Source organism: Mobula hypostoma, chromosome 12 (genome assembly GCF_963921235.1).
Source record: "Mobula hypostoma chromosome 12, sMobHyp1.1, whole genome shotgun sequence".
In the NCBI taxonomy this organism is placed as follows: domain Eukaryota; kingdom Metazoa; phylum Chordata; class Chondrichthyes; order Myliobatiformes; family Myliobatidae; genus Mobula; species Mobula hypostoma.
In genome coordinates, this window is record NC_086108.1 from 65,344,471 (window position 1) to 65,369,493 (window position 25,023).

The 25,023-nt window shown below is 40.6% G+C and overlaps 2 protein-coding genes and 1 long non-coding RNA gene across 6 annotated transcripts in view; 1 reads left to right on the forward strand and 2 right to left on the reverse strand.

Moving 5' to 3' along the window:
- tm2d1 (TM2 domain containing 1) overlaps positions 1 to 9,076 on the reverse strand; it is a 70,137-nt gene extending 61,061 nt beyond the window's left edge. For all 3 annotated transcript variants that reach the window (XR_010019911.1, XM_063064301.1, XM_063064302.1), the window contains exons 1-2: positions 8,855 to 9,076; positions 7,793 to 7,862 (exon numbers count right to left, since the gene is read on the reverse strand). Coding sequence is in view for 2 of the 3 variants with exons in the window: in XM_063064301.1 (XP_062920371.1) it covers positions 7,793 to 7,862; positions 8,855 to 8,983 (199 nt within the window). In the remaining variant the exon portion in view is untranslated. The remainder of the gene's footprint in view (positions 1 to 7,792; positions 7,863 to 8,854) is intronic.
- Positions 9,071 to 25,023, forward strand: part of LOC134354873 (inaD-like protein) — a 332,069-nt gene continuing 316,116 nt past the window's right edge. The window contains exon 1 of one of the 2 annotated variants that reach the window (XM_063064296.1): positions 9,071 to 9,155. In XM_063064296.1, the coding sequence (XP_062920366.1) occupies positions 9,133 to 9,155 (23 nt within the window). In that variant the 5' untranslated portion in view covers positions 9,071 to 9,132. Of the gene's footprint in view, positions 9,156 to 24,721; positions 25,019 to 25,023 lie in introns of those variants that run through there. The other variant, XM_063064298.1, reaches the window with a different exon arrangement.
- LOC134354876 (uncharacterized) lies at positions 13,581 to 25,005 on the reverse strand. Its single transcript, XR_010019915.1, has 3 exons — positions 24,905 to 25,005; positions 17,814 to 17,883; positions 13,581 to 14,991 (listed from the first exon to the last, which is right to left on the reverse strand). It is a non-coding gene; the product is annotated as an uncharacterized LOC134354876 (long non-coding RNA).

A 25,023-nucleotide genomic window follows, 5' to 3' on the forward strand; every position in this document is an offset into this window, starting at 1 on the left:
TGATTCAAGAATTTGAAGCCCTGCCCCCTGCACCAGTTACTTAGCCACACATTCATCTGCTTAATTCTGCTATTCTTACCATCGTTAGCACGCAGCTCAGGCAGCAATCCTGATATTATTACTCTGGAAGTCCGGCTTTTCAATTTTCTTCCTAGCTCCCAGTTATCTTCCTTCAGGACCTCCTCTCCTTTTCTGTCTATGTCATTGGTACCAACATGTACCAAGACTTCCAGCTGCTCGCCCTCTCTCCTCAGAATACTCTGGACTCGATCTGAGACATCCCGTACCTGGGCACCAGGGAGGCAACACACCATCCGGGTATCCTTGTTCGGCTCGCAGAATCTCTTGTCCGTCCCCCTTACGATGGAATCCCCTATAACTACCGCATTTCTTCTTGCTCTCTTGATTTCGGCACTGACCATGGGAGAAAGGAAAGGAGGAGGGGTACCAGGGAGAGGTGAGGACAAGAGCAGAGGTAATAGGGGGAGCCACAGTGTGGAACTGAAGAGAAGGGAAGGAGGAGGGGCAGAAAAATGACGAAGTTGGAGAAATCGATGATCATGCCATCATGTCGGAGGCTACCTAGACGGAATATGAAGTGTTGTTTCTCCAACCTGTGCAGCAGCATCATGGCAGTAGAGGTAGCCATGAACCAACATGTCAGAGTAGGAATGAAGATAGGAACTGAAATGATTGGCAATGGGAAATTCTGCTTTTTTCTAGATGGAATAAAAGTCAGGTCTACAGTATATCGGGTCACACAATTGTAGAGGCGGCTGCATTGGGAGCACTGGATACAATAGATAACTACAACAGATTTGGAACCCCGAATGGAGGTGAGGGAGGAGGTGAATGTGCAGGTATAGCACTTCTTCAACCTGCAGGGATAAGTGCCAAGAGGGATCCCTACCGAAAGCGGCGATTGGGGTGGGGGGAGGGAGGAAGGTAAAATGTGTTTTGTGGTAGGATCCTGTTGAAGGTGATAGAAGTTGCAAGGAATCATGTGCTGGATGTGGAAGCTACAGTGGGAAAGGTGAGGACAACAGGATCTCTATCCCTATTAAGGAAGATGGGGTGAGGATGGATGTCTGTGGAATGGAGGAGATGTCAGTAAGAGCAACATCTTGAGTACAGATGTAGCATAGAGGAAGGAATTGAGAAAGGGGAAATGTATTTTTACAGGACACAGTGTGGGAATAGTCAGAATAATCGTGGGAGTAGATGGGCTGATCATCAATGTAGTGTAGAAAGAGTTGGGGAGCATCATCAGGAAAGGTTTGGAGTGTGGATTGTCCCATGTAGCCAAAGAAAAGACAGGCATAGCTACACCTTAAGTTTAAAGAAATTGGGAGGAGCTAATAGAGAAATTGTTGAGTGCGAGGACCAGTTCAACCAGAGGGAGGATGATGATGATGGAAGGACACTGGCTGGGTCTGTTGTCGAGAAAGAGGTGGAGAGCTTCAAGGCCTTCTTGATGGGGAACAGAAGTGCCTAGGGTCTGGACATCCATAGGCCAAGGAATTGAAAGTTATTTAGGAGATCAAGAGCATGTGAACATGGATGCAGATGGGAAGAGACTGAACTAAGAGGATAAAATAAAGTTGAGGTATGTGGACACAAATTCAGTGGGACAGGAGCAGGCAGAAACAATGGGCCTACCCAGACAGTCAGGTTTGTAGATCTTGCGTAGGAGGTAGAAACAAAAGTAGGGTAAGGGAATATGAAATTTGTGGCAGTGGATGGGAGGCTTTCAGAGTTGATAAAGTCAGTGATAGTGCAGGGGTCAATGGCCTGATGGTCCTCAGTGGCGTCCTTTTCAAGGGGGAAATAACAGGTGTCTGAGAGTTGCCAAATGGTCTCAGCAAGGTGGAGGTCATTCTGCTACACTGCAACAGCACCCTTTTTGTTTGAGGGTTGAATAGTGAGGTTGAGATTGGTACAGGGAAAGTGGAGGGCAGTGTGTTCAGGGAGTACGATTCAAAGAGGAAAAAGGAGTGCCTGTGCTTGTTGGAAAGATCCAGAGCAGAGTGTCCAAAAAGAGGAGTGCTGGAGAACGAAGGGGTGATTGCTATAGAAACAAGAGAAAATTGGCAGATGCAGGAAATCCAAACAACACACACACACACAAAATGCTGGAGTAACTCAGCAGGCCAGGCAACATCAATGGAAAAAAGTATAGTCGACATTTCTGGCCAAGACCCTTCATAAGGACTGAAGAAAAAAGATGAGGAGTCAGAGTTCCTTCCATTCGATGACATTCATGTGCATATCTATGAGCTCCTCAAACACCTGCATCATATTTGCCTCCATCACCACCACTGGCAAGAAATTCTAGGCACCTACCATTGTGTAAAAATACTTGCCCCAAACATCTTTTTTTTGAACTTAACCTTCCTCACCTTAAAGGCATACCCTCTGGTATTAGACATTTAGAAGCTGGGGAATGAATATCCGCTGACTACTCTATCCATTTCTCTTTTATCATCCTCTGCTGCTCCAGAGAAACAATTCAAGTTTGCCCGACCTTTCTTCATAGCACATACCCTGTCATCCAGGCAGCAACCTGGTAAAGCTCTTCTGCACTCTCTCCAAAGCCACGACATCCTTTTGGAATTGGGGCAACCAAAAGCTAAAGCAATACTGCAGATGCAGCCTAACTAGAGCTTTATAATTTAAGCAATATTACTTTCCGACTCTTGAACTCAGTTTCTCTACTAAAGGCAAGCATGCCATATGGTTGAAGACCATATGCTTTGTCAAAGTGTGCCAAATGCATTCTTTACCACCCTATCACCCTATATCACCACTATCAGTTGAGGACTTGGACCCTAAGATCTCTCTGCACATCAATACTGCTGACAGCCTTGTCACTAACAGTGGACTGTCTTCGTACATTTGATCTCCTAAAGTGCAGCACTTCATATTTGGCTGGGTTAGACTCCCTCTGCAATTTTTCTGTCCATATCTGCAATTGAACTATATCCTGCTGTGTCCTTTGAGTCTTGTACATGATCCATAAAGCCACCAATTTTTGTATTGTCTACAAACTTACTAATCCAACCTTCTGTTTCATCAAGTCATTTTTATGTCTGTATATTACAAACAGGATCCAGTCCAGATCTCTACAGACCACCACTCATCACAGACCTCCAACCAGACATTACCGAATGTCTGATATGCAACCAATCTTGAATCCAAATGGCCAATTCACCGCTGTTTTCTCCCCCGCCTTGTAGCACATCGGATGGCAACGTTGTCATTTCTTTAGCATTTTTGTCTCTTTTTTTTTTAAAAATGAGGTCAGTTGTTAGCTTGACGCTCAACCAAGCACTAACGTCACATTGATCCTCTGCACCTTAAACTTCTGGATGAACCTCCACGACATACACTGTCACTTGCCAAATGCCTTATTAAAATCCATGCAGACAATATCTACAGCTGTTCCTTCATCAAATGCTTTCATCACCTCCTCGAAAAAACTCATTCAAGTTAATAAGACAAGACTCATATCAAGTCCACAAGACCATAAGAATTAGGCTATTTAGCCCATTGAGTCTGCTCTGCCATTTCATCATGGTTGATCCATTTTTCCTGCCAGCCCCAATCTCATGACTTCACCCTGTAACCCTTCATGCCTTGACAAATTAAGAATCTATCAACCAACCTCTGCTTGCGACAACAAATTCCACAGATTCACCCTCTCTGGATAAAGATATAACTCCTCATCTCCATTCTAAAAGGATGCCCCTCTATTCTGAGGCTGTGTCCTCTGGTCTTAAGCATGCCCACTCCACATCCGCTCCATCAAGGCTTTTCACCATTTGATAGGTTTTAATGTAGTCAACACTCATTCTTCTGAAATTCCAGTGAATACAGGCCCAGAGCCATCAAACACTTTTCCTTTAAGCCATTCAATCCTGGAATCATTTTCATGAATCTCCTTTGAACCCTCTCCAGTTTCAGTACAACCTTTCTAAGAGGCTCAAAACGCTCAGTGTCCAAGTAAGGCCTCACCAATGCTTTATTAAATCTCAACATTACATCCTTGCTTTTGTATTGAGTCCTCTTGAAATGAATGCTAACATTGCATTTGCCTTCATTACCACAGACTCAACCTGCAAAACTAACCTTTTGGTAAGCCTGCACAATGACTCCCAAGTCCCTTTGTGCCTCAGTTTTTGTATTTTCTCTCCATTTAGAAATAGGCAGCTTTCATTTCCTCTACTAAGGAAAATGAGCATGTACTTACTACACTGTATTCAATCTGCCACTTCTTTGCCCATTCTCCTAATCAGTCTAAGTTCTTTTGTAACCTCTCTATTTCCTCAAAACTAACTGCCCCTCCACCTATCTTCATATTGTCTGCAAACTTTACAACAAAGCCATCAATTCCACCATCCAAATCACTGACATACAGTATAATGTAAAAATAATCAGTCCCAACACAGACTCCTGTGGAACATCACTAGTCACCAGCAACCAGCCAGAAAAGGCTCCCTTTATTCCTACTCTTTGCCTCCTGCCAGTCAGCCACTGCTTTATCGATGCTAGAATCTTCCCTGTATTACCATGGGCTTGTAGCTTATTAAGTAGCCTCATGTGTGGCACCTTTTCAAAGACCTTCTGAAAATCAAAGTACACAACATCAACCAATTCTCCTTTGTTTATCTTGCTTGTTACTTCTTCAAAGAATTCCATCAGATTGTCAGGCAAGATTTTCCCTTGAGGAAAGCATGCTGACTACAACCTATTTAATCATGTGCCTCCAAGTACCCTGAGACCTCATCCTTAATAATCGACTTCAACATTTTCCCAACCACTGAGGTCAGACTAACTGGTCTATAGTTTCCTTTCTTCTGCCCCCTCCCTTCTTGAAGAGTGGAATGACATTAGCAATTTTCCAGTCTTCCGGAACCATCCCAGAATCTTGTGATTATTGAAAGATCATTACGAATGCCTCCACAATCTCTTCAACACCTCTTTAAGAATCCTGGGGTGTACAGAATCTGGTCCAGGTAATTTATCTATCTTCAGACCTTTCAGCTGCCCAAGAACCTTCTCTCTAGTTACAGTAACTTCACTCTCTTCATGCCCTCTACACCTGGAACTTCCACCATACTGCAAGTGTCTTCCACTGAGAAGACTAAGGCAAAATACTTCTTCACTTTGTCCACCATTTTTATGTCCTCCATTACTACCTCTCCAACAGAAGTTACCAACGATCCGATATCTAGTCTCGCCTCTCTTTTACACTTTCTGTATTTGAAGAAACTTTTGGTATCCTCTTTAATATTAATGGCTAGCTTACTTTTGTATTCCATCTTTACCTTCTTACTAACTTTTAGTTGCCTTCTGTTAGCTTTTAATAGCTTCCCAATCCTCTACCTTACCATTAACTTTTGCTCTATTATACACTCTCTCTTTGGCTTTTATATTGGCTCTGTCTTCCCTTGTTAGCTACTGTTGCGTTATCTTTCCTTTTGAATACTTCTTCCTCTTTGGGATATATAGATCCTGTGCCTTCTGAATTGCTTCCAGAAATTCCAGCCATTGCTGCTCTGCCAACATCCCTACCAGTGTTCTTTTCCATCAATTCTGGCCAGCTCCTCTCTCATGCCTCTGTAATTCCCTTTATTTCGCTGTAATGTGGTCACTTGCCCCTCAGGATCTTTTGACCTTTCAGCTTCTAATCAATTCTGGGTCATCGCACAAAACTCAACCCAGAACAGTTGATTCTCTAATGGGCTCAACCACGAACTGCTCTAAATAGCCATCTCACATGCACTCTAGAAATTCTCCACCCTGGAATCCAGCGCCAACCTGATTTTCCAATCTCCCTGCATATTGAAGTCCCCCATGACTATTGTAACATTCCTCTTTAGCATGCATTTTCTATCTCCCGTTGTAATTTGTAGGCTACATCTTGACTATCTTTTGGGGTCTGTGTACAACTTCCATCAGGGTCTTTTTACCCTTGCAGTTCCTTAGCTCTATTCATATGATTTAACACCTTCTGACCCTATGTCACCTCTTTCTAATGATCTTTTATCAATAGAACAGCACTGCCCCTTCTGCCTTCCTGCCTGTCCTTTCAATAAAATATGCATCCTTGCACATTAAGCTCTCAGCTATAATCTTATAGTCATGATTCTGTGATGCCTACAACATCATACACGGTAATCTGCAACTGTGCTGCAAGTTCCATATACTGCATGCATTCAAATACACCTTCAGTGCTGCATTCACCCTTTTTGATTTTGTCTGTCTTTTATGTTATAACTCAGGCCTGTTGACTGAGGTATGGTACAACCGCAGTTTTATAAGACCGCAACATTACTTCATGGCTATTGAAATCAATCCTTCAACTAAGGAAGGCCACATACTATACATCTTCTTAACCACCCTATCAACTTTCACAGCAACTTTGAGGTATCTATGGATGTGGACACCAAAATCCCTGTTCCTCAACACTGTTGAGAATCTTGCCATTAACTCTGTATTGGAGAAGATGGCGGTGTGACACAGCGCGCAGCAGCCACTCTGGTGAATGATAGTTGTAATCTGTCAAGTAGGGTGCCGTGCACAATCCTGATTTGATGAAGACAGACGTGAGAGCATGGAGGAACATCTGGAGAAATTTCTGAAATGCCTTTTTCACTGCCACTGCTACAGTGTGATCCAGAATCTCCGGAGAAGGCCCTGAGTCCTCGGCTTTGCTTGTTGCTCGGTGGCCGGGATGAGATCGAAGCGCTCGGGAGGCTGTATCGGAGGGGCTGGTCGGAGGCTCGACGTTTTTGGATGGACTCAGGGTCAGCTGTGGTCGGGCGCTTCCAATGCATTGGCAGTTGTTGGCGCCTGGAGGTTTATGGCAGGGAGAGTTTCTCCCTTTTGCCGCCCGCTATCGGGAGTCGATCGGAACTTTGAGACTTTGTTTTACCATGCCCATGGTCTGCTCTTTATCAAATTATGGTATTGTTCTGTACTGCTGTAACTATATGTTATAATTATGTGGTCTTGTCAGTGTTAGTCTTTGGTTTGTCCTGTTTTTATTTGTGATATCACTCTAGAGGAACATTGTATTATTTCTTAATGCATTTCTAAATGACAATAAGCGAGGACTGAATGTCCTCACAATCTAATCTAATCTACTTTGTCTTCAAGATCAATCTTCCAATGTATCACTTCACACTTTACTGGATTGAACTCCATCTGCCACTTCTCAGCCCAGCTGTGCATCCTACCAATGTCCTGTGGTAACCCATTACAACCTTCTGCACTATCCACAACTCCACCAACATTCGTGTTATCTGCAAATTTACTGAACCACTCTTCTATTTCTTCATCCAAGTCATTTATAAAAATCACAAAGAGCAGGGGATCCAGAACAGATCCCTGTGGAATACCACTGGGGCTTCCAGAGAGAATATGCTCCATCTACTACCCATCCTCTGCTTTTTGTGGGTAAACTAATTCCCAATCCATGCAGCCAAGTTTCCTCAGATCCCACGCCTCCAGGCTTTGCTGAATAAATCTACCAAGAGGAACGGGTCAAACTCATTTCCAAAACCCTTTTACACATCTCTTGCTCTACATCAATTTGCTTTGTCATATCCTCAATGAATTCAATCCAGTTTATGAGGCATGACCTGCCCCTCACAAAGCTATACTAACCATCCTTAATCAGACTAATCCCTATTCAAGGAAAGCAATGTTGGCATCTTAGAAAAATTGCTATAAGATGTCCTTTTAATTTGAATTGTCCTATTATAATTAATTTTAAAAAGACACGTACCAAAGGTAGTATTATTTGTGCAGTTTTCTGGCTCTTGTGTTATATCACTTATCTTGGGAGCATCACAGATATATCTACAGCAATAGTTAAGGAACTTTCTTGTTTTTACAAATTCTGTACAAACATACATGATTATATATCATGTTTTACTCATTAATATTTCAAATTGCTCACTATTATAACAAACCCATTGTTTAAAATATTTTCAAATGATTTAATAGTAAAGGAAAGGTACGTCGCATCCGGAATTTCTCTGGTCAGCGGAAGATTTCCCTCCACGCCTCTCTGATGTAGTGGGGAACCGCATAAGAGGCAAGTTACAGCAGTGGTTTGCCATTGCCTTCTGCCGGGTGAGTTTCCAAGAGATCATTAGCTTGTAATGCAGCACGGATGCAGGGGAGTCGGCTGGATTCGAACTTGAGACCTTTCGTTCCGAAGTCTGGCAATGACGCCACTACGCCACCAGCTGGGTCCGATTTAATAGTATTGTTTACAATTACATATTTATATATTAATTTAATTTGTATTATGCTCAGAAGAAACCTACACACTTCCATAACCCCAAAAAACCCTCAATTTAATACCGATCTTGGTGTACTAGTAAATTTCGGTACAACACATATTGCAATAAGCAAAATTGGTATGTTAAAATTACGGTCGCCTTAACCTTACTGGCTGTCGTTAATAAGGGAAAGCATTAAAGCTCGGTATAAAAGTTATGCACCGCGTCAATGTATTTATTATACATACACACACTATTATCGTACAATGGAGATAAAGCATTCGGAATCTTTTAGTTCCTCTCGTTTATATATTAGTTTTTAGTGCGACCAGTTTACTAGCCGATCACGGAAAAGAAACGCCTTCTAAGTGCCATATTTTATAAGAAAATCTTATTCATTAGCGTCACTCCGGCTCCTTAAGCAGAATCAGCCGAGAACAGAACCTGATCATGGAAAGAATAAACAACTTGTTCCTACTTGTGACTTCTAACAAAACCACCGAACCTGCTTATCCCGACAAACAATTTACCCACAAAAAACAATGACGATAATATAAAGGATATTGCCCAAGTCGCAGTTCCTCGCATTTTTCGACATCAACAGAAAGAACATTTAACAAATAAGGACACAGGAAGGCAGTCGACAGCCACAGCGACCACCGCTCCCTGGGCAACGCCATCTTGAACATAATCACATGACCACCAAGACGGAAGCGCGTTAGAGATTTACTCCCAGAACACACTTCGGTTCGGAAGGTTATCGAACTAAACTGCAGAATCGGTTGCTGTTTCTTAATGGTCCCTCCCAACCGAAAATTACTTAATTCTGAGTTGGCTGATGGTGCTAGTGAAAGACACTAGGTCAGTGGGGAGAGGTGTGCGCTCATAATTGCTGTTTTTTTTGGGTTTCTCAATGCCACCCCAAAGCTCTTCTCATTTTGGGTTGTCAAGAGTTAGAGGATTCCGATCTGTCCGTGCGAATGTTACACGTTTTTTTCTCCCAAGGAGGCTTTGAGATCATTGACTAATAATTAAATAACAATAATAAAAAAATCCTTGCGTAATAAAACAATGGAGGGTTCTGGGGTGTGTAGGAGAGAAGGGTTAGATTGATTGTGGAATAGGCTTCCTATAAGTCAGTACAACATTGTGGGCAGAAGGGTTTAATTTCTGAAGTCAAACTGGTAACCTTTGCCATGAAGGAGCTTGGAACAGAGTGCTGGCTGCTGGATCTGGGAAGACGTGGAGTGCTAATTGGATTCAACTGGTTATAATAGATCTTCAGTGTTAGGGATGTTGGCTTGGAACCATTGGTCATTTGTCCTTTCAGTGGATTTGGAGGATTTTGCAGAGATAGCACAGGTGGTATGTCTTTAGAAGCTTGAGGTCCCTGCATAAATCAAAAGTGTACAGGAGGGCAGGGTTCACTGCTGTCAAGTAAATCATGAGCTACATATTGGATTCAAAGTCCTAATCTTTGAATATGGCCTTAGAGGGCTTTAAGTTGTGCTGGCACTGTTGTTGCGTGAACAAAGTCACCAGAGGGAAGCTCTGGTAGGTATGAAGCAGACTCTTTATTCGACAAAATATCACAAATAAACTGACAGCCTTTGGAGTTATGAGAGAGTGTGCAGAGGAAAAGGGAGGGAGGTCCTTTTGGAGCAAAAGATTGCCTGGCCCCAACATTACATGCTAAAGATCAAAGGTAAATTCAGGCTAAGCTCAAAGGACAATTCCATATTTACAATGCTTCCTTTGAACCACATGTTACCATTTCAAACCCACCATCACACCTCCCTGTTTGCACCTATATTACAGACACCTAAATACATACAAGTACCAAATTTAAATTAGCATAGTCTGTTCTTCCAATTAACCCGGTTCACAGTAATTGGAACGCAGTGTTCAGAGATGCACTTTAGATTTAATCCACAATCCGTATTCAAATCTGAAGTCTAGTGGCTGAAGTCAGTAAAGCTATTTACTACATGTACTATCGCCAAAAAATCACTCAACAGGCGTATTGAAGAGGATGTTAAAATTGAGAGGTGATTTTATACATATGGGGGTTGATGAGTCCAGCCATGGGCCTTTATTATGAAGGACATTGTAACTGAGAGGTGACTTTATACATATGGGGGGTGATGAGTCCGGCCATGGGCCTTTATTATGAAGGGCAGTGTAATTGAGAGGTGACTTCAGTTTTGCAGATATGATTTGAATGAGTAGACCATTACAAAAATCTACACAAACTAGAGGACATTAGTTTAAGGGGCAAGAGATTTAGAGGGGATCTGAAGGGGTACTTTTCACCCAGAAAGTGGTTAGCACCTGGTATGCATTTCTGGCTAATGGTGGAAGCAGAGATACTGAGAGCATTGAAGAAGTGTCGAGGAAAGCACTTAAGCAACATACGCAAATTGCTGGAGGAACTCAGCAGGCCAGGCAGCATCTATGGAAAAGAGTACAGTTGATGTTTCAGGCCAAAACCCTTTGAGAAAAGCACTTAAAACACCCAGTCATAGAAAGCTACAGGTCAAGTGCTGAAAGTTGGGATTAATGTGGGTGTTCATTGGTCTGTGTAAACATAGTGGGTCGAATCACCTGGTTCCATGCTGTATGACTTTCTCCAAAAATGACTTGGAGCTCACCCTCTCAATTTCTGTTGCTGATCTTACAATGGCTTGGTAACTAAAGATGAAGTAGTTTGTTTCTGGTGTAGAGGTGACTAAGTTAAATAATTTCCCATTTGTCCCACAGTTTAATTCTGTTCCACTCAGAAGCTTAGTAAAAGAAAGGTGCAACAATTTTGGTGACAAAGACGATAAAAGTGCTGGGACAATCATGCAGCTTTGTTTGATAACAGTTTGCATTTGACTAGTACTGTAAAGCATCTTTTCATTTCGATCAGGACTCATATGCCATCATAAAGCAGACAGAAGTGAATTTCTGTGGGTAGTCCAATTTGAGAAAGATGCTTCAGAGTCTTTTTCTATTGATGGAGTCAAAGACCTTTGTGAAGTTAAAGAAAAGTATTAAGATTGATACTGCTCTCTGTATATCCCTTGGGACCGAATCACAATCTTCTGGAAAGACAACTACAATTAGTTAGGACAAGTGACGGAAGTCTGTGTAGGGGAGCACTTTGGTTCCAGTGATCATAACACCATTAGTTTCAACTTGATTATGGATAAAGATAGATCTGGTCCTAGGGTTGAGGTTCTAAACTGGAAGAAGGCCAAATTTGAAGAAATGAGAAAGGATCTAAAATGCGTGGACTGGGACAGGTTGTTCTCTGGCAAGGACGTGATCGGTAAGTGGGAAGCCTTCAAAGGAGAAATTTTGAGAGTGCAGAGCTTGTATGTTCCTGTCAGGATTAAAGGCAAAGTGATTAGGAATAAGGAACCTTGGTTCTCGAGGGATATTGCAACTCTGATAAAGAAGAAGAGAGTTGTATGACATGTATAGGAAACAGAGAGTAAATAAGGCGCTTGAGGAGTATAAAGAGTGCAAGAAAATATTTAAGAAGGAATTCAGGAGGGCTAAAAGAAGACATGAGGTTGCCTTGGCAGTCAAAGTGAAGGATAATCCAAAGAGCTTTTACATGTATATTAAGAGTAAAAGGATTGTCAGGGATAAAATTGGTTCTCTTGAAGATCAGAGTGGTCAGCTATGTGCGGAACCAAAAGAAGTGGGGGAGATCTTAAATGGTTTTTTTGTGTCTGTATTTACTAAGGAAACTGGCATGAAGTCTATGGAATTAAGGGAAACAAGTAGTGAGATCATGGAAACTGTACAGATTGAAAAGGAGGAGGTGCTTGCTATCTTGAGGCAAATTAAAGTGATTAAAGTGGATAAATCCCCAGGACCTGACAGGGTATTCCCTCGGACCTTGAAGGAGACTAGTGTTGAAATTGCAGGGGCCCTGGCAGATATACTTAAAATGTCGGTGTCTACAGGTGAGGTGCCGGAGGATTGGAGAATGGCTCATGTTGTTCTGTTGTTTAAAAAAGGATTGAAAAGTAATCCGGGAAATTATAGGCTGGTAAATTTGTCGTCGGTAGTGGGTAAGTTATTGGAGGGTGTACTAAGAGACAGAATCTACAAGCATTTGGATAGACAGGGACTTTTTAGGGAGAGTCAACATGGCTTTGTGCACGGTAGGTCGTGTTTGACCAATCTATTGGAGTTTTTCGAGGAAGTTACCAGGAAAGTGGATGAAGGGAAGACAGTGGATGTTGTCTACATGGACTTCAGTAAGGCCTTTGACAAGGTCCTGCATGGGAGGTTAGTTAGGAAAATTCAGTCGCTAAGTATATATGGAGAGGTGGTAAATTGGATTAGAGATTGGCTCAATGGAAGAAGCCAAAGAGTGGTAGTAGAGAATTGCTTCTCAAAATGGAAGCCTGTGACTAGTGGTGTGCCACAGGAATCAGTGCTGGGTCCATTGTTATTTGTCATCTATATCAATAATCTGGATGATAATGTGGTAAATTGGATCAGCAAATTTGCTGATGATACAAAGATTGGAGGTGTAGTGGACAGTGAGGAAGGTTTTCAAAGCTTGCAGAGGGATTTGGACCAGCTGGAAAAATGGGCTGAAAAATGGCAGATGGAGTTTAATACAGACAAGTGTGAGGTATTGCACTTTGGAAGGACAAACCAAGGTAGAACATACAGGGTAAATGGTAAGGCACTGAGGAGGGCAGTGGAACAGAGGGATCTGGGAATACAGATACAAAATTCCCTAAAAGTGGCGTCACAGGTAGATAGGGTCGTAAAGAGAGCTTTTGGTACATTGGCCTTTATTAATCAAAGTATTGAGTATAAGAGCTGGAATGTTATGATGAGGTTGTATAAGGCACTGGTGAGGCCGAATCTGGAGTATTGTGTTCAGTTTTGGTCACCAAATTACAAGAAGGATATTAATAGGGTTGAAAGAGTGCAGAGAAGGTTTACAAGGATGTTGCCGGGACTTGAGAAACTCAGTTACAGAGAAAGGTTGAATAAGTTAAGACTTTATTCCCTGGAGTGTAGAAGAATGAGGGGAGCTTTGATAGAGGTATATAAAATTATGATGGGTATAGATAGAGTGAATGCAAGCAGGCTTTTTCCACTAAGGCAAGGGGAGAAAAAAACCAGAGGACATGGGTTAAGGGTGAAGGGGGAAAAGTTTAAAGGGAACATTAGGGGAGGCTTCTTCACACAGAGAGTGGTGGAAATGTGGAATGAGCTGCCAAATGAGGTGGTAAATGCGGGTTCTTTTTTAACATTTAAGAATAAATTGGACAGATACATGGATGGGAGGTGTATGGAGGGATATGGTCCGTGTGCAGGTCAGTGGGACTAGGCAGAAAATGGTTCGGCACAGCCAAGGAGGGCCAAAAGGCCTGTTTCTGTGCTGTAGTTTTTCTATGGTTTCTAATTCCAAAACCAACTGTTTGGTCAGGGAAGAGGAGTGTTGGAGAGCCATGATAATAACTTTTCACATAGCTGACAGAAGTAGTTACCCCAAATGGACTTATATTTACTTTTCAATATGATTATAATTACTGAGTCTCTCAGATCTTCTTGAACATCCGTGCCCCCCCCCCAACTCACCATGCCATCCCCAACCATATCCTAGGTGTGGGAAATGAGGTTGTGACTATGTGAATTTCGTAAGTTCCTTTCGAACAAATTGTAGAACTTCAGCAGTGATGCCTCCTGCTTCTTTTTATTTTCAGTCGGAGTGTGACTTCTTAGGGTTCTTACCTGTCAGGGATGCTGGTCAGACTCAGCCAGAAAATTTGCTATGGAACTGAGTCAATAATATTCACATTCAGCACAAAGTCATAGTTAAGTTGTTCTTTAAATAATTCCTTCCAGTGTGCCTCCCAAACCTTGATAAGTTCATTTGAATTCTGGCACTCAGTAGGATGTACTGCTGGATATTTGTTTTTCACAGTGCTGACGAATCTGTACGTCATGGTTATCATCGAGCTGCTGGATCTCCTCTGCTGTTTTCACCCACCATCTGTTCTTTAGGTCATGAGCTTTCTTTTTCACCTTGTCCTTCAAATACTATGAGCTACTCCTTTACTGTTGATCTTTTACTTAACTCTACCTTGTTTACTTGTTGTTTAACAAGTTGTGGATGGCCTGAACAGTCTTAATAAGCCAGTTATGGCATTTCTGGAAATATGAGTTTTTACATAGTTGCTAACTATGCTGAACTTAAGGGCAATCTGTGCCAGGTGGTCACTTTATGCCTTCAGTTTGGTTCAAGATCATCAGGTTGTAATAAGGGATCTTAACGGAATTACCCTTTGGTGTCCTTGAGATGGGGACACTGGATTAGGCAGTGATCACTCCCCATTATCACTGGTACCTATAATGTATTCATAACGCAGACATCTTGCAGTTTTTGATAACATATCCTGACAGGTGAGAATGCCAGCTGGGATGCTGCCATTAGGCTTAGTGATTTTCTCTGAGGGTGTTGGTTATGGCAAGACTGCGCTGTATACATTTCGTCAGGACCTTGATGAAGTTCATTTTCCTTACTCCTCATTACCTTGTGCCTTGCCAGAAGATTGTATCTGTCACCTTGGCTTGATGGTGCTCAAGAAGACCTCCATTTCTCCTTTTGGGATGCAGGCTGGAGTGTGTGAACTGGGTAGAAGCCCTTCATGGCCACATCTGTAGTTTTCAGGCTCTGAGGATAAATGGGAATGACCATAGAATGTTAATTCTGCTTTTGAGACAGTTGGAACCGATTATGCATAAACACAAAAGTGAAATATTGATTTTGCATTAATATGGAACTGAATATTTTCAATAGTAAATACAAAACAGGCACAATATTCATCACTGCGTACATTTACAAAGCAGAAGGATCACTAAACACAGATATGAAACTGAAATACTAGTGACGGCACCAACATAATTATAAAGCACATCTCTGCATAGTTATAAACCTGAGGTGTAACTATAATCAATACAAAAAGGAAGCACAATTGTACATAAAATCTTGATATACACATTAAGTGCAACACTGTAGCAGAAAGGTAATTGTGTATTTGATATTTCAATAATATCTGAGTAATCTTGTATAATCTTAAGCATTCCAGTTTATTTAAATCATTAATTACAGCTTATATGTAAAAATATGTTAATTGCATATGTTGTCACACTACCACGTGATGTGTACACCTCATTTAAAGTAAAGATGAAGTTACACCTTCATTCCCGAACTGGACCCCAGAGTCTTTCTTTAATTTAATTTAATGTTTTGAAGTTACAAAACATCGCATTGGTGGAGAGGTATTTTTACAACAAACCCAAGACGGCTACCGACCTGATAAATGCAGCAAGATGTTCAACTTAAAAAAAAATGCAGCCAGGACCCAGTCTGGTACGTGTAGTGAGACGGCTGAGTTCTTAAAAAGATTGCATGACAGCACATTTTCTTTGAACGATTTTTTAAAAAGTAAGAAAATGGAAAAATTCACATGTTCGTAAAGAGTGAGTTATGTCTAATAATAATCATTTAAGAAGAATCAGAAATGGTAGGCTAATTCAGAGAGACGGATGAGTTTGGTTACACAACAGGCCATTGGCTCATATGTACTGAGCTATTGGAATAGTATTTTGAAGCAAATGAAACAGCCATTGAGAAGCGCGTGCCAATTTTACTGTGTTTATTGGGTTTAAGTGAATGCAATTTGCTTTGAAGCTTGTCTGCTCCCACCAAACCATCAGAAGTGAGCTTTGCTGTTGTAAAAGCAGATGCAAATTCCAAAGCCTAGCTGAATGAATGGAAGGCCAGAAAGAAAGAGGTCAGTGGAGATAGGAAAACAGAGGACTTGTCAGATGATGTTGAGAATGAAGAAACCAAGAGGAGCGATCAGATCATAAAGGGAGCAATAGAAGGATTAAAAAGAGAATACTTCAGTGAACTAAATGCACCGTCCAAGATCAAGATGCACAAAGTAGAAGATAAGTGGCACAGTAGTGCAGTGTGGTGACCCAGGTTCAATTCCTGCCACCTGCCTGTAAGGAGTTTGTACATTCTCTCTGAGACTGTGTGTGTTTCCAAAGACATACCATTTGGTAGGTTAATCAGTCATTGTAAATTGTCCCATGATTAGGCTCAGATTAAATCTGGGGGTCACTGGGCAGTATGACTTAAAAGGGACGGAAGGGCCTAGTCCATGCTGTATCTCAATAAAAATAGAAAGAAAAGGGAAGAAGGAAGGTGGCTACTGCTGTCAGAACCACTTCTTACAGAGTCAACTCCTACAACCCCTGCTGAGGAGGCCCCAGAACCTGAGATTGTTTCACAGCCAGAAGTCTCACCTGCCAAGTTGAGTGATTCCTACTTGTCAGGAACAACATTATTCCACAAGACATTCTCCACAGTGAAATCTTTAAGTCTGAATGGGACAATTTAAAATTTACTATGCTATGGATGTCTTTATATAGTGGTTGTATTATACAGTATATTGTGTATATAGCATTCTATATTAAGTTTATAGCTAAGCAGGGAGGAGCGTTGTGTATTTGATATTTAAATAACATTTGAATAATCTTGATTATATTTTGTTTGATTAAGCATTCATGTTTGTTTGCATAATTCATTATGGGTTATATGTAAAAATACAGTAACTCCATACGTGATCATAATACCACGTGATACATGCGTGCCTACTTAGAGTAAAGATGATGATACACCTGTATTCCTGGACTCCCTGTGTCTTTCTTTGAAATAATTTAATGTTTTGAAGTTACAAAACATAACAATAATACTTAAATGTTATTATATTCACTAATCAACAAGGAAGCCCAATCTTTATTTAAATAAAATATTGGCACCAAGAATGTCTATTCATGTGTAACAGTACAGCATCAAAGCTCAATTAGACATGAATACAATACTCAAACACACTACAGTAGCAACACAGTGGTGCTTCAAGTACAGTAATAAACTATGAGAATAGGAAATGGGGAAATAAATGGAATAATGGGATTGCTCTGACACTCAATATGCACTTGTATTAAAACTGAAGTAAAGCTATACCTAGATTGGGGTGGCATGGGGCATGGTAGTGCAATGCTATTATAACGCCTGCAACAGAGGTTCATTTCTCACCTACACCTATAAAGAGTTTGCAGATTCTCTGCATGACTGTGGGTTTTCTCCAGGTGCTCCAGTTTCCTACCACAATCCAAAAATTTATGGGTTAGTAGGTTAACTGGCCACATGGATGTTACTGGGCAGCAACGGCCTGTTAGCATACTGCATCTCTATCTCTAAATAAAAATAATTAAAATTGAAAAAAAATCTTCAAATAAAATAAATTTAAAACTATAATATTGTATCTACAATTAGACAAACAAAATAATGATATTCAACTACAGAATTGGATCTGTAAATTGGAGAAAAAAGTAATAGTCAAATTTGCTATCATTACCCAAAAACTGAACACAAATACTAATACCATGCAAATATGTTTTGCATTTACATAGAGAACTTACAATGTGATGGATTTTCACTGTTGAAGGCCGGGGGCCTTGTTTGCCAAGTTCAGCTTTCTAAATACAGCAGCTAAAATTTCAAAAGATTAAATAATTGTGTTAAACTTCCAACTAATATACTTTGTTTAGCTTTTGTCATAAGCAGAAGCCAGTTTTCAGTTCTTAATGTAAACTGAAAACAATAATCAGCCTTAAGTTAAAAGGACAGCTTAGTAAACAAATATAGCAGAGACAAGCTGGCCCACAGCACAAGGCAATGGGGTTATATTAATGAGTTTGTTGCAAACCAGGCAACAACGGCTAAGTTAATTAGTTCAAAGAAGACCTGATTAATACTATTACTCAGCACATTAAATAGCTGAAAGGTTTGTGTACTCAAAAAGTCAGCTTCATAACATTAGTTGTAGGTATCTGGGAATCTGTATCCCCATAAGCTTTTAGACCTGTGTGAAAAGGTATTTGAAAAAAAAATCATAATCATGTGAAGTTAACCAGGTGGCAGAAAATCAAAATAAATGCGAGAGAAGTCAGACATTTTAGGAATGGTAAAGAATATGAAGAAGAATGATTGAAAGATGGTGAAATAGAATCCATTCTTCTCCCTTCGATTTCTATGATGGATGATTCATTCATCTGCAACTCACTGTTATATCTTTTTAGCTCATAATTGCACCTGTGTTTTGGAAATCCTTTATGTTTTATATTGTTTGTAATTTGGAAATCCTATTTAAAAAAACTCTGTGAGCTTTAAATGTGTTTTAAGAATTTTATTTAAATGTAAACATGCATCACTAAAAATAAACTGTGTTTAAACTACTTTGTTAGCTGGAAATTACTCCTCTTTGGGGAATCCACTACTCAAATAGTGGGTATTGGCATTTAAATTTGCTGTGGAGAATAAACAGGGAAGTGAATGAGTCTTTGAAGATTGGATAGTATAATCTCCTTCTAGTGAGACACATAGCTATCTGTCCCTGATAGAACTCTAGATCTTCATCTGAGTTTAGAACTTCACGGTCAGCAAGCCCAATACCATCACAACAATAGACATCTAACATAGGAACTCCTAGATCAGTTGGTCTTAAATCCATAATTGTGAAAATGCTGGAATACACCAAAAAGTATGTAAAGACATCAGAGTTCATAGAAAATCAGAGTATGATTAAATAGTAACAGCGTAATTTTAAGATCAGAAATCAGGTTTGACACTTTTGATAGCTTTCTGAGGATGGTGGGAAATAATAAAGATGTTACAAAGTTAATCATGCAGGTAAAATAGTAATCCAAGAGATGAATGGCAGCATATTAATTAAAAATATTAAATGTTTATTTATTTATTGAAATTCAGTGAGGAATACGCCCTTCTGGCCCTTTGAGCTGTGATGTCCAGCAACCTGAGATTTAACCCTATCCTAATCATGAGACAATTTACAATGACTAATTAACCTACTAAATGGTATGTCTTTGAACTGTGGGAGAAACTGGAGCTCCCACAGAAAACCCACACATTCCTTGGGGAGAATGTACAGACACCTTACAGATAATGTCAAAATTGAACTCTAATGCTCTGAACTGTAATAGCATTGTGCTAACCACTATGCTACTGTGGCACCCAGTGTTAATGATTAAATAAACCATATTGTTTAAATGGTTAGAATTCTATAAAATAGAATAGTCTTTCTCAGTTTGGCACATGGTTATTGGTCTGTTGCGATATGAATCAATATTGGGCTCTCAGCTATTTAGATGAAAAGAGAAATTGCCAGCCCTTGAACCTTCCTGATAGTACAAAACTGATTGGGAATGGGAACCGTGAGAAGCAAAACAGTTTGCAAAAAGATAGAGACACATTAAGCGGATAGACATAAAACTGGTCGTCTTGTAAGTTTGCCAACCACACAACTATTGTTGGTAGAACTTCAGGTGGTGATGAAGAGGCATACAGAAATGAGGTAGATCAGCTGGTTGAATGGTGACACAGCAACAACCTTGCACTCAAAATTGTTAGATCAGGGAATTGATTGTAGACTTCAGGAAAGGGAAATCGAGGAAACACAGAGCAGTCCTCATCAAGGGATCAGAAATGGAAATGGTGAGCAGTTTCTAGTTCCTGGGTGTCAACATCTCTGAAGGTCTATCCCTGACCCAACATATTGATGTAATTGTAAAGAAGGTATGACAGTAGCTGTATTTCATTAGGAGTTTAAGGAGAATTGGCATGTCACTAAAGACACTTGCAAATTTCTACAATGTACCGTGAAGAGTATTGTAACTAGTTGTATCAGTATCTGCTATGGAGTAGTCACTACACAGGACCAGAAAGATCTGCAGAAAGTTGTAAACTCAGCCCACTCCATCAGGGGCACTAGTCTCCCCAGCATCAAGGACACCTTCAAAAGGTGACCCCTCATAAAGGCAGCATCCATCATTAAGGACCCCCATCACCCAGGACATCACCCTTTTCTTATTGCTACCATCAAGGAGGAGGTACAGGAGCCTGATGACACACACCCCATGTTTCAGGAAGAGCTTCTTTCCCTCCACCATCAGATTTTGGAACGTACAATGAACCCATAAACACAATGTTAATACTTTTCCCTCTGTTTTTGCACTATCTATTTAGTTTTTTAATATATACTTCTTATTGTAATTTACAATTTTTATTAAGTATTGTGATGTATTGCTGCTGGAAAACAACAAATTTTATGTCATATGCCAGTGGTATTAAATCTGATTCTTATAGGTGAGCACAATGTGGGATAGCGTACACTAACAGGAAAGTAATAAACAAAGATTTTTTTTAAATGGTGAAAAGGCAATAAATACTTGTGTGAAAAGGGATCCAAGTTTGCTAATTTTGAAATCCAGGAAGTAAATGCAGAATCATAATCAGGTTTATTATCACTGAATTATATGCCATGAAACTCCTGCCAGCTTATACTCCTTTCCTTCTCCCCACCTTCTATCTGGTTTCTTCCCACTATCTTTCGAGCTCTGGTGAAGGATCTTGGCCAGAAACATTGACTGTTCATTTCCCTCCATAGATGCTGCCTGAACAGTTGAGTTCCTCAGGCACTTTGTGGGTATTATTTTTTATTGTTATTTGTTTTTTTTTGCAGCAACAGTTTAGTGCAAAGACATAAAATTACTATAAATTACAAAATAAATAAAGTGCAAAAAGGAAATATTGAGGTGCTGTTAAAAATCTGATGGAGGAGGGGAAGAAGCTGTTTCTAACTCCTTGACTGTGAGCTTTCAAGCTTTGTACCTCCTCCCCAATGTTAGGAACAAGAAGAGGGCATATCCCAGATAATGAACGTCCTCAGTGAAGTATGAATCCTTCTTTGAAGCATCACCTCTTGAAGATGTTCTCAATACTGGGGATAGTTGTGCCCATGGTGGGACAAGCTGAGCCTACAACTCTCTGCAGCCTCGTACGATTCTGTGCATTAGAGCCTCCATACCAGGCTTTCATACAACCAGCCAGAATGCTCTCCATTGTGTACCTTTAGAAATAGATACATAGAGATAAAATAGAGTCAAGAAGATTTAAGCAATGGTAGTTACTGTTGAAAAGGAGTGGAGAACAAAATTAAGGACGTCTTGATCAGATTGAATAGTGCTTTGATAAGATACCTTTGGGATAATGTGTGGGATTTTGTGCTCTGTACCCAAGAATGGATAGATTTGGTGCAATGTAGGTTTGCTACTTTGATTCTCAGAATTTGGGGGTTATCTTATGATTGAACAACCTAGGCCTATATCAGTGGAGCTAAGGTTATCTGATTAAAATGTATAAAGTTCAGCGAAAAGATGCTGGTTGGTTGTATCTCCTATGTCTTCATTTTATCAGTTGATATCAATAGAATTAGCTCTCTCACAGTGAGTCTATTTAACTTTAATTACATTTATTCTTTTGAGCCAATGTGATCTCATGTGACATAACTCCATGTAACACACCTTTCTTCATAACCATTAAGAAGAACAAAGGACATAGCAAGAGTTGGCCTTTTGGCTTTTCATGCCTGTCATAATTAAGTAAAGTCACGCTGTATTTTTACCTCAGCACTATTCTCATTCTCTTAATATCTATTAACCTAGTCAAAGTTCAAAGTACATTTTTAAACTCAAAGTATATATATGTCACAATATAAAACCCAATGATTCATTCTCCTGTGGGCATACTCAGCAAATCTATAGAACAGTAACTACAACAGGATCAATAAAAGATCAACCAGAGTGCACAAGACAACAAGCTGTGCAAATGCAAATATAAATAAATAGTAATAAATAATGACAACATGAGATGAAGAGTCCTTAGTGTGAGGTCACTGGTTGTGGGAACATTTCAATGATGGGGCAAGTGGTGTGTAGTTACCTCCTTTTATTCAAGAGACTTATGGATGAGGGGTAGTTGACTGTTCCTGAACCTGGTGGTGTGAGTCCTGAGGCTTTCGCACCTTCTCCCTGATGGCAGCAGTGAGAAGAGAGCATGACCTAGGTGGTGGGGATCTCTGATGATGGATGCAACTTTCCTAAGAGTGTTTCATGTAGATGTGCTCAATGGTAGGGAGGACTTTACCTGTGATGTACTGGGCCAAATCCACGACCTTTTTATAGTGGCTGAGCATTAACAGCTGTCATCTATTTTAACAGCTGACCCTGGTTATAGCCAAGAGAAACACCAACTGCTTGTTGATCCCTGAAAATTCTGTATATTTTGTTGCGATTCTCTCATTCTCCGGTGCCCCACAAGGCTGTGTACTCAGTCCCCTGCTGTACTCACTGTACACCCATGATTGTGTAGCCAAGTTTCCATCAAACTCAATACATAAGCTTCTGATGACACAACAATTGTAGGCCGTATCTCAGGTAATGATGAGTTTGAAAACAGAGAGGAAATTAAGAACCTGGTGGCATGGTGTGAAGACAATAACCTATCCCTCAACGTCAGCAAGACGAAGGAATTGGTTGTTGTCTTCAGAGGAGTAGCGGACCTCACGACCCAATTTACATCGGTGGTGTGCAAGTGGAACAGGTCAAAAGCTTTAAGTTCCTTGGGGTCAATATCACAAATGACATGACTTGGTCCAACCAAGCAGAGTTCACTGCCAAGAAGGCCCACCAGCGCCTTTACTTCCTGAGAAAACTAAAGAAATTTGGCCTGTCCCCTAAAACCCTCACTAATTTTTATAGATGCACCGTAGAAAGCATTCTTCTAGGGTGCATCACAACCTGGTATGGAAGTTGTCCTGTCCAAGACCGAAAGAATCTGCAGAAGATCATGAACACGGCACAGCACATGACACAAACCAATCTTCCGTCCTTGGACTCACTTTACACCGCACGCTGTCGGAGCAGTGCTGCCAGGATAATCAAGGACACGACCCACCCAGCCAACACACTTTTCGTCCCTCTTCCCTCCGGGAGAAGGCTCAGGAGCTTGAAGACTTCTATGGCCAGATTTGGGAACAGCTTCTTTCCAACTGTGATAAGAGTGCTGAATGGATCCTGACCCGGATCTGGGCCGTACCCTCCAAATATCCGGACCTGCCTCTCAGTTTTTTTGCATTACCTTACTTTCCATTTTTCTATTTTCTATTCATGATTTTTAATTTAAATTTTTAATATTTACTAATTTTTACTATTTTTAATATTTGATATTTGTAATCCAGGTAGCGGGAAGCGCAGAATCAAATATCGCTGTGATTATTGTATGTTCTAGTATCAATTGTTTGGGGACAATAAAATATAAGTATAAAGTATTCTTCAAAACTCTAGCAAACATTACCCCAGAAAACTCAACCATTTAGTCCAGTATTTGATTTGGAACCTTTACTGCACTCAAGTACAACCTTCTGAAAAGAGAGCCTATATATATATTTTGTGTGCAGGGGAAAGGGTCAATGTGCCTGTTCTGTATTTGTTGTTTTTTTGTGCCGGGAGGGGGGATTTGGGGGTTGATAATCATGCTGCAATTCTTTTCTTTCTTGGTTTCATGGCTACCCGGAGAGGCAGAATTTCAGAGTTGTATACTTTGATAATAAGTGAACCTTTGAACTATCTTTTGGATCTCCCCCTCCCCCTTTCAAATCTCTTACTAGCTCTTCCTTCAGTTAGTCCTGACGAAGGGTCTCGGCCTGAAACGTCCACTGTACCTCTTCCTAGAGATGCTACCTGGCCTGCTGCGTTCACCAGCAACTTTGATGTGTGTTCTTTGAACTATCTTCTAGTTTGCTTCACGATGATTTGATATATATTGCAGCGAGCTGCCCCTATTCTTGTAGTTAAATCACATTACAATAAAAGCTAATACACATTTGTCTTTCTAATTGTTTCCTGCACTTGCATGCTAACTTTCAGCAATTCTTGCACTGCACTGCCACCTGGCTTTGTATCATTAGCAAACTTGAATCCATTAAATATGAACTCATACAGATTGAATATTTTTGACCACCAAAACTTAAGGTGAAAGTTAACCCAAGTTATTTTCTTCTTGCTAAAGATCATTCCATTTTCTGGGGTCCTCTATATGATACCTTTCTGTTGGGAACATACACAACCATGACTTGCACCTTCCTTTTTTACTCTGACCTATGTTTATGCTCTTTGCACTTTTCAGAGTGTTTTCTTTGATTTTAATTCATTTTTTCATGCTTTCTTTACAGAGTAATCTAATTTTATGTTTTTTAAAGTTTAAAATCTTCCACTTTCAATGCTTTTTTGTACAGTCCAGTCTCCACTCGATCCCACAACCCCCACCCCCAGAAGGCTTAGGTCTTTCTGCCCTTTTTAATATAAACGCCCTAGAATTCCGAACTTGTATATCACCACGTTATCGCATTCGTTTGAAGAATCATTTTGAATTTACAGATAAAGCTCCTGTTAACAAATATTTCTATCTCGCTGGACTGTACGGGTGGGGAAAATGTTTCCATTTGCTGGTGGTTGCCAAAGAAACTTCGGCCTGGCTGATCTTCCAGCGCGGAGGAGGCCCGGCCTGTGTCCCCAGCTTGTCCCAGGAGGAACTGAGGCCCAACACACAATTCGAGTTCACCTGTCCCCCGCCTTCTAAAATGTCCCAGGGATACCTTTCCTCAGGCCCGTCCCGACTCATCACCCAGTCCCAGTCCAGGACAGGTGACACTGCCCGCTCCCGCTCCCGGAGGAGGTGACTCACTGCCCCGGTCGATTTCCTGTCTCAGGTGAG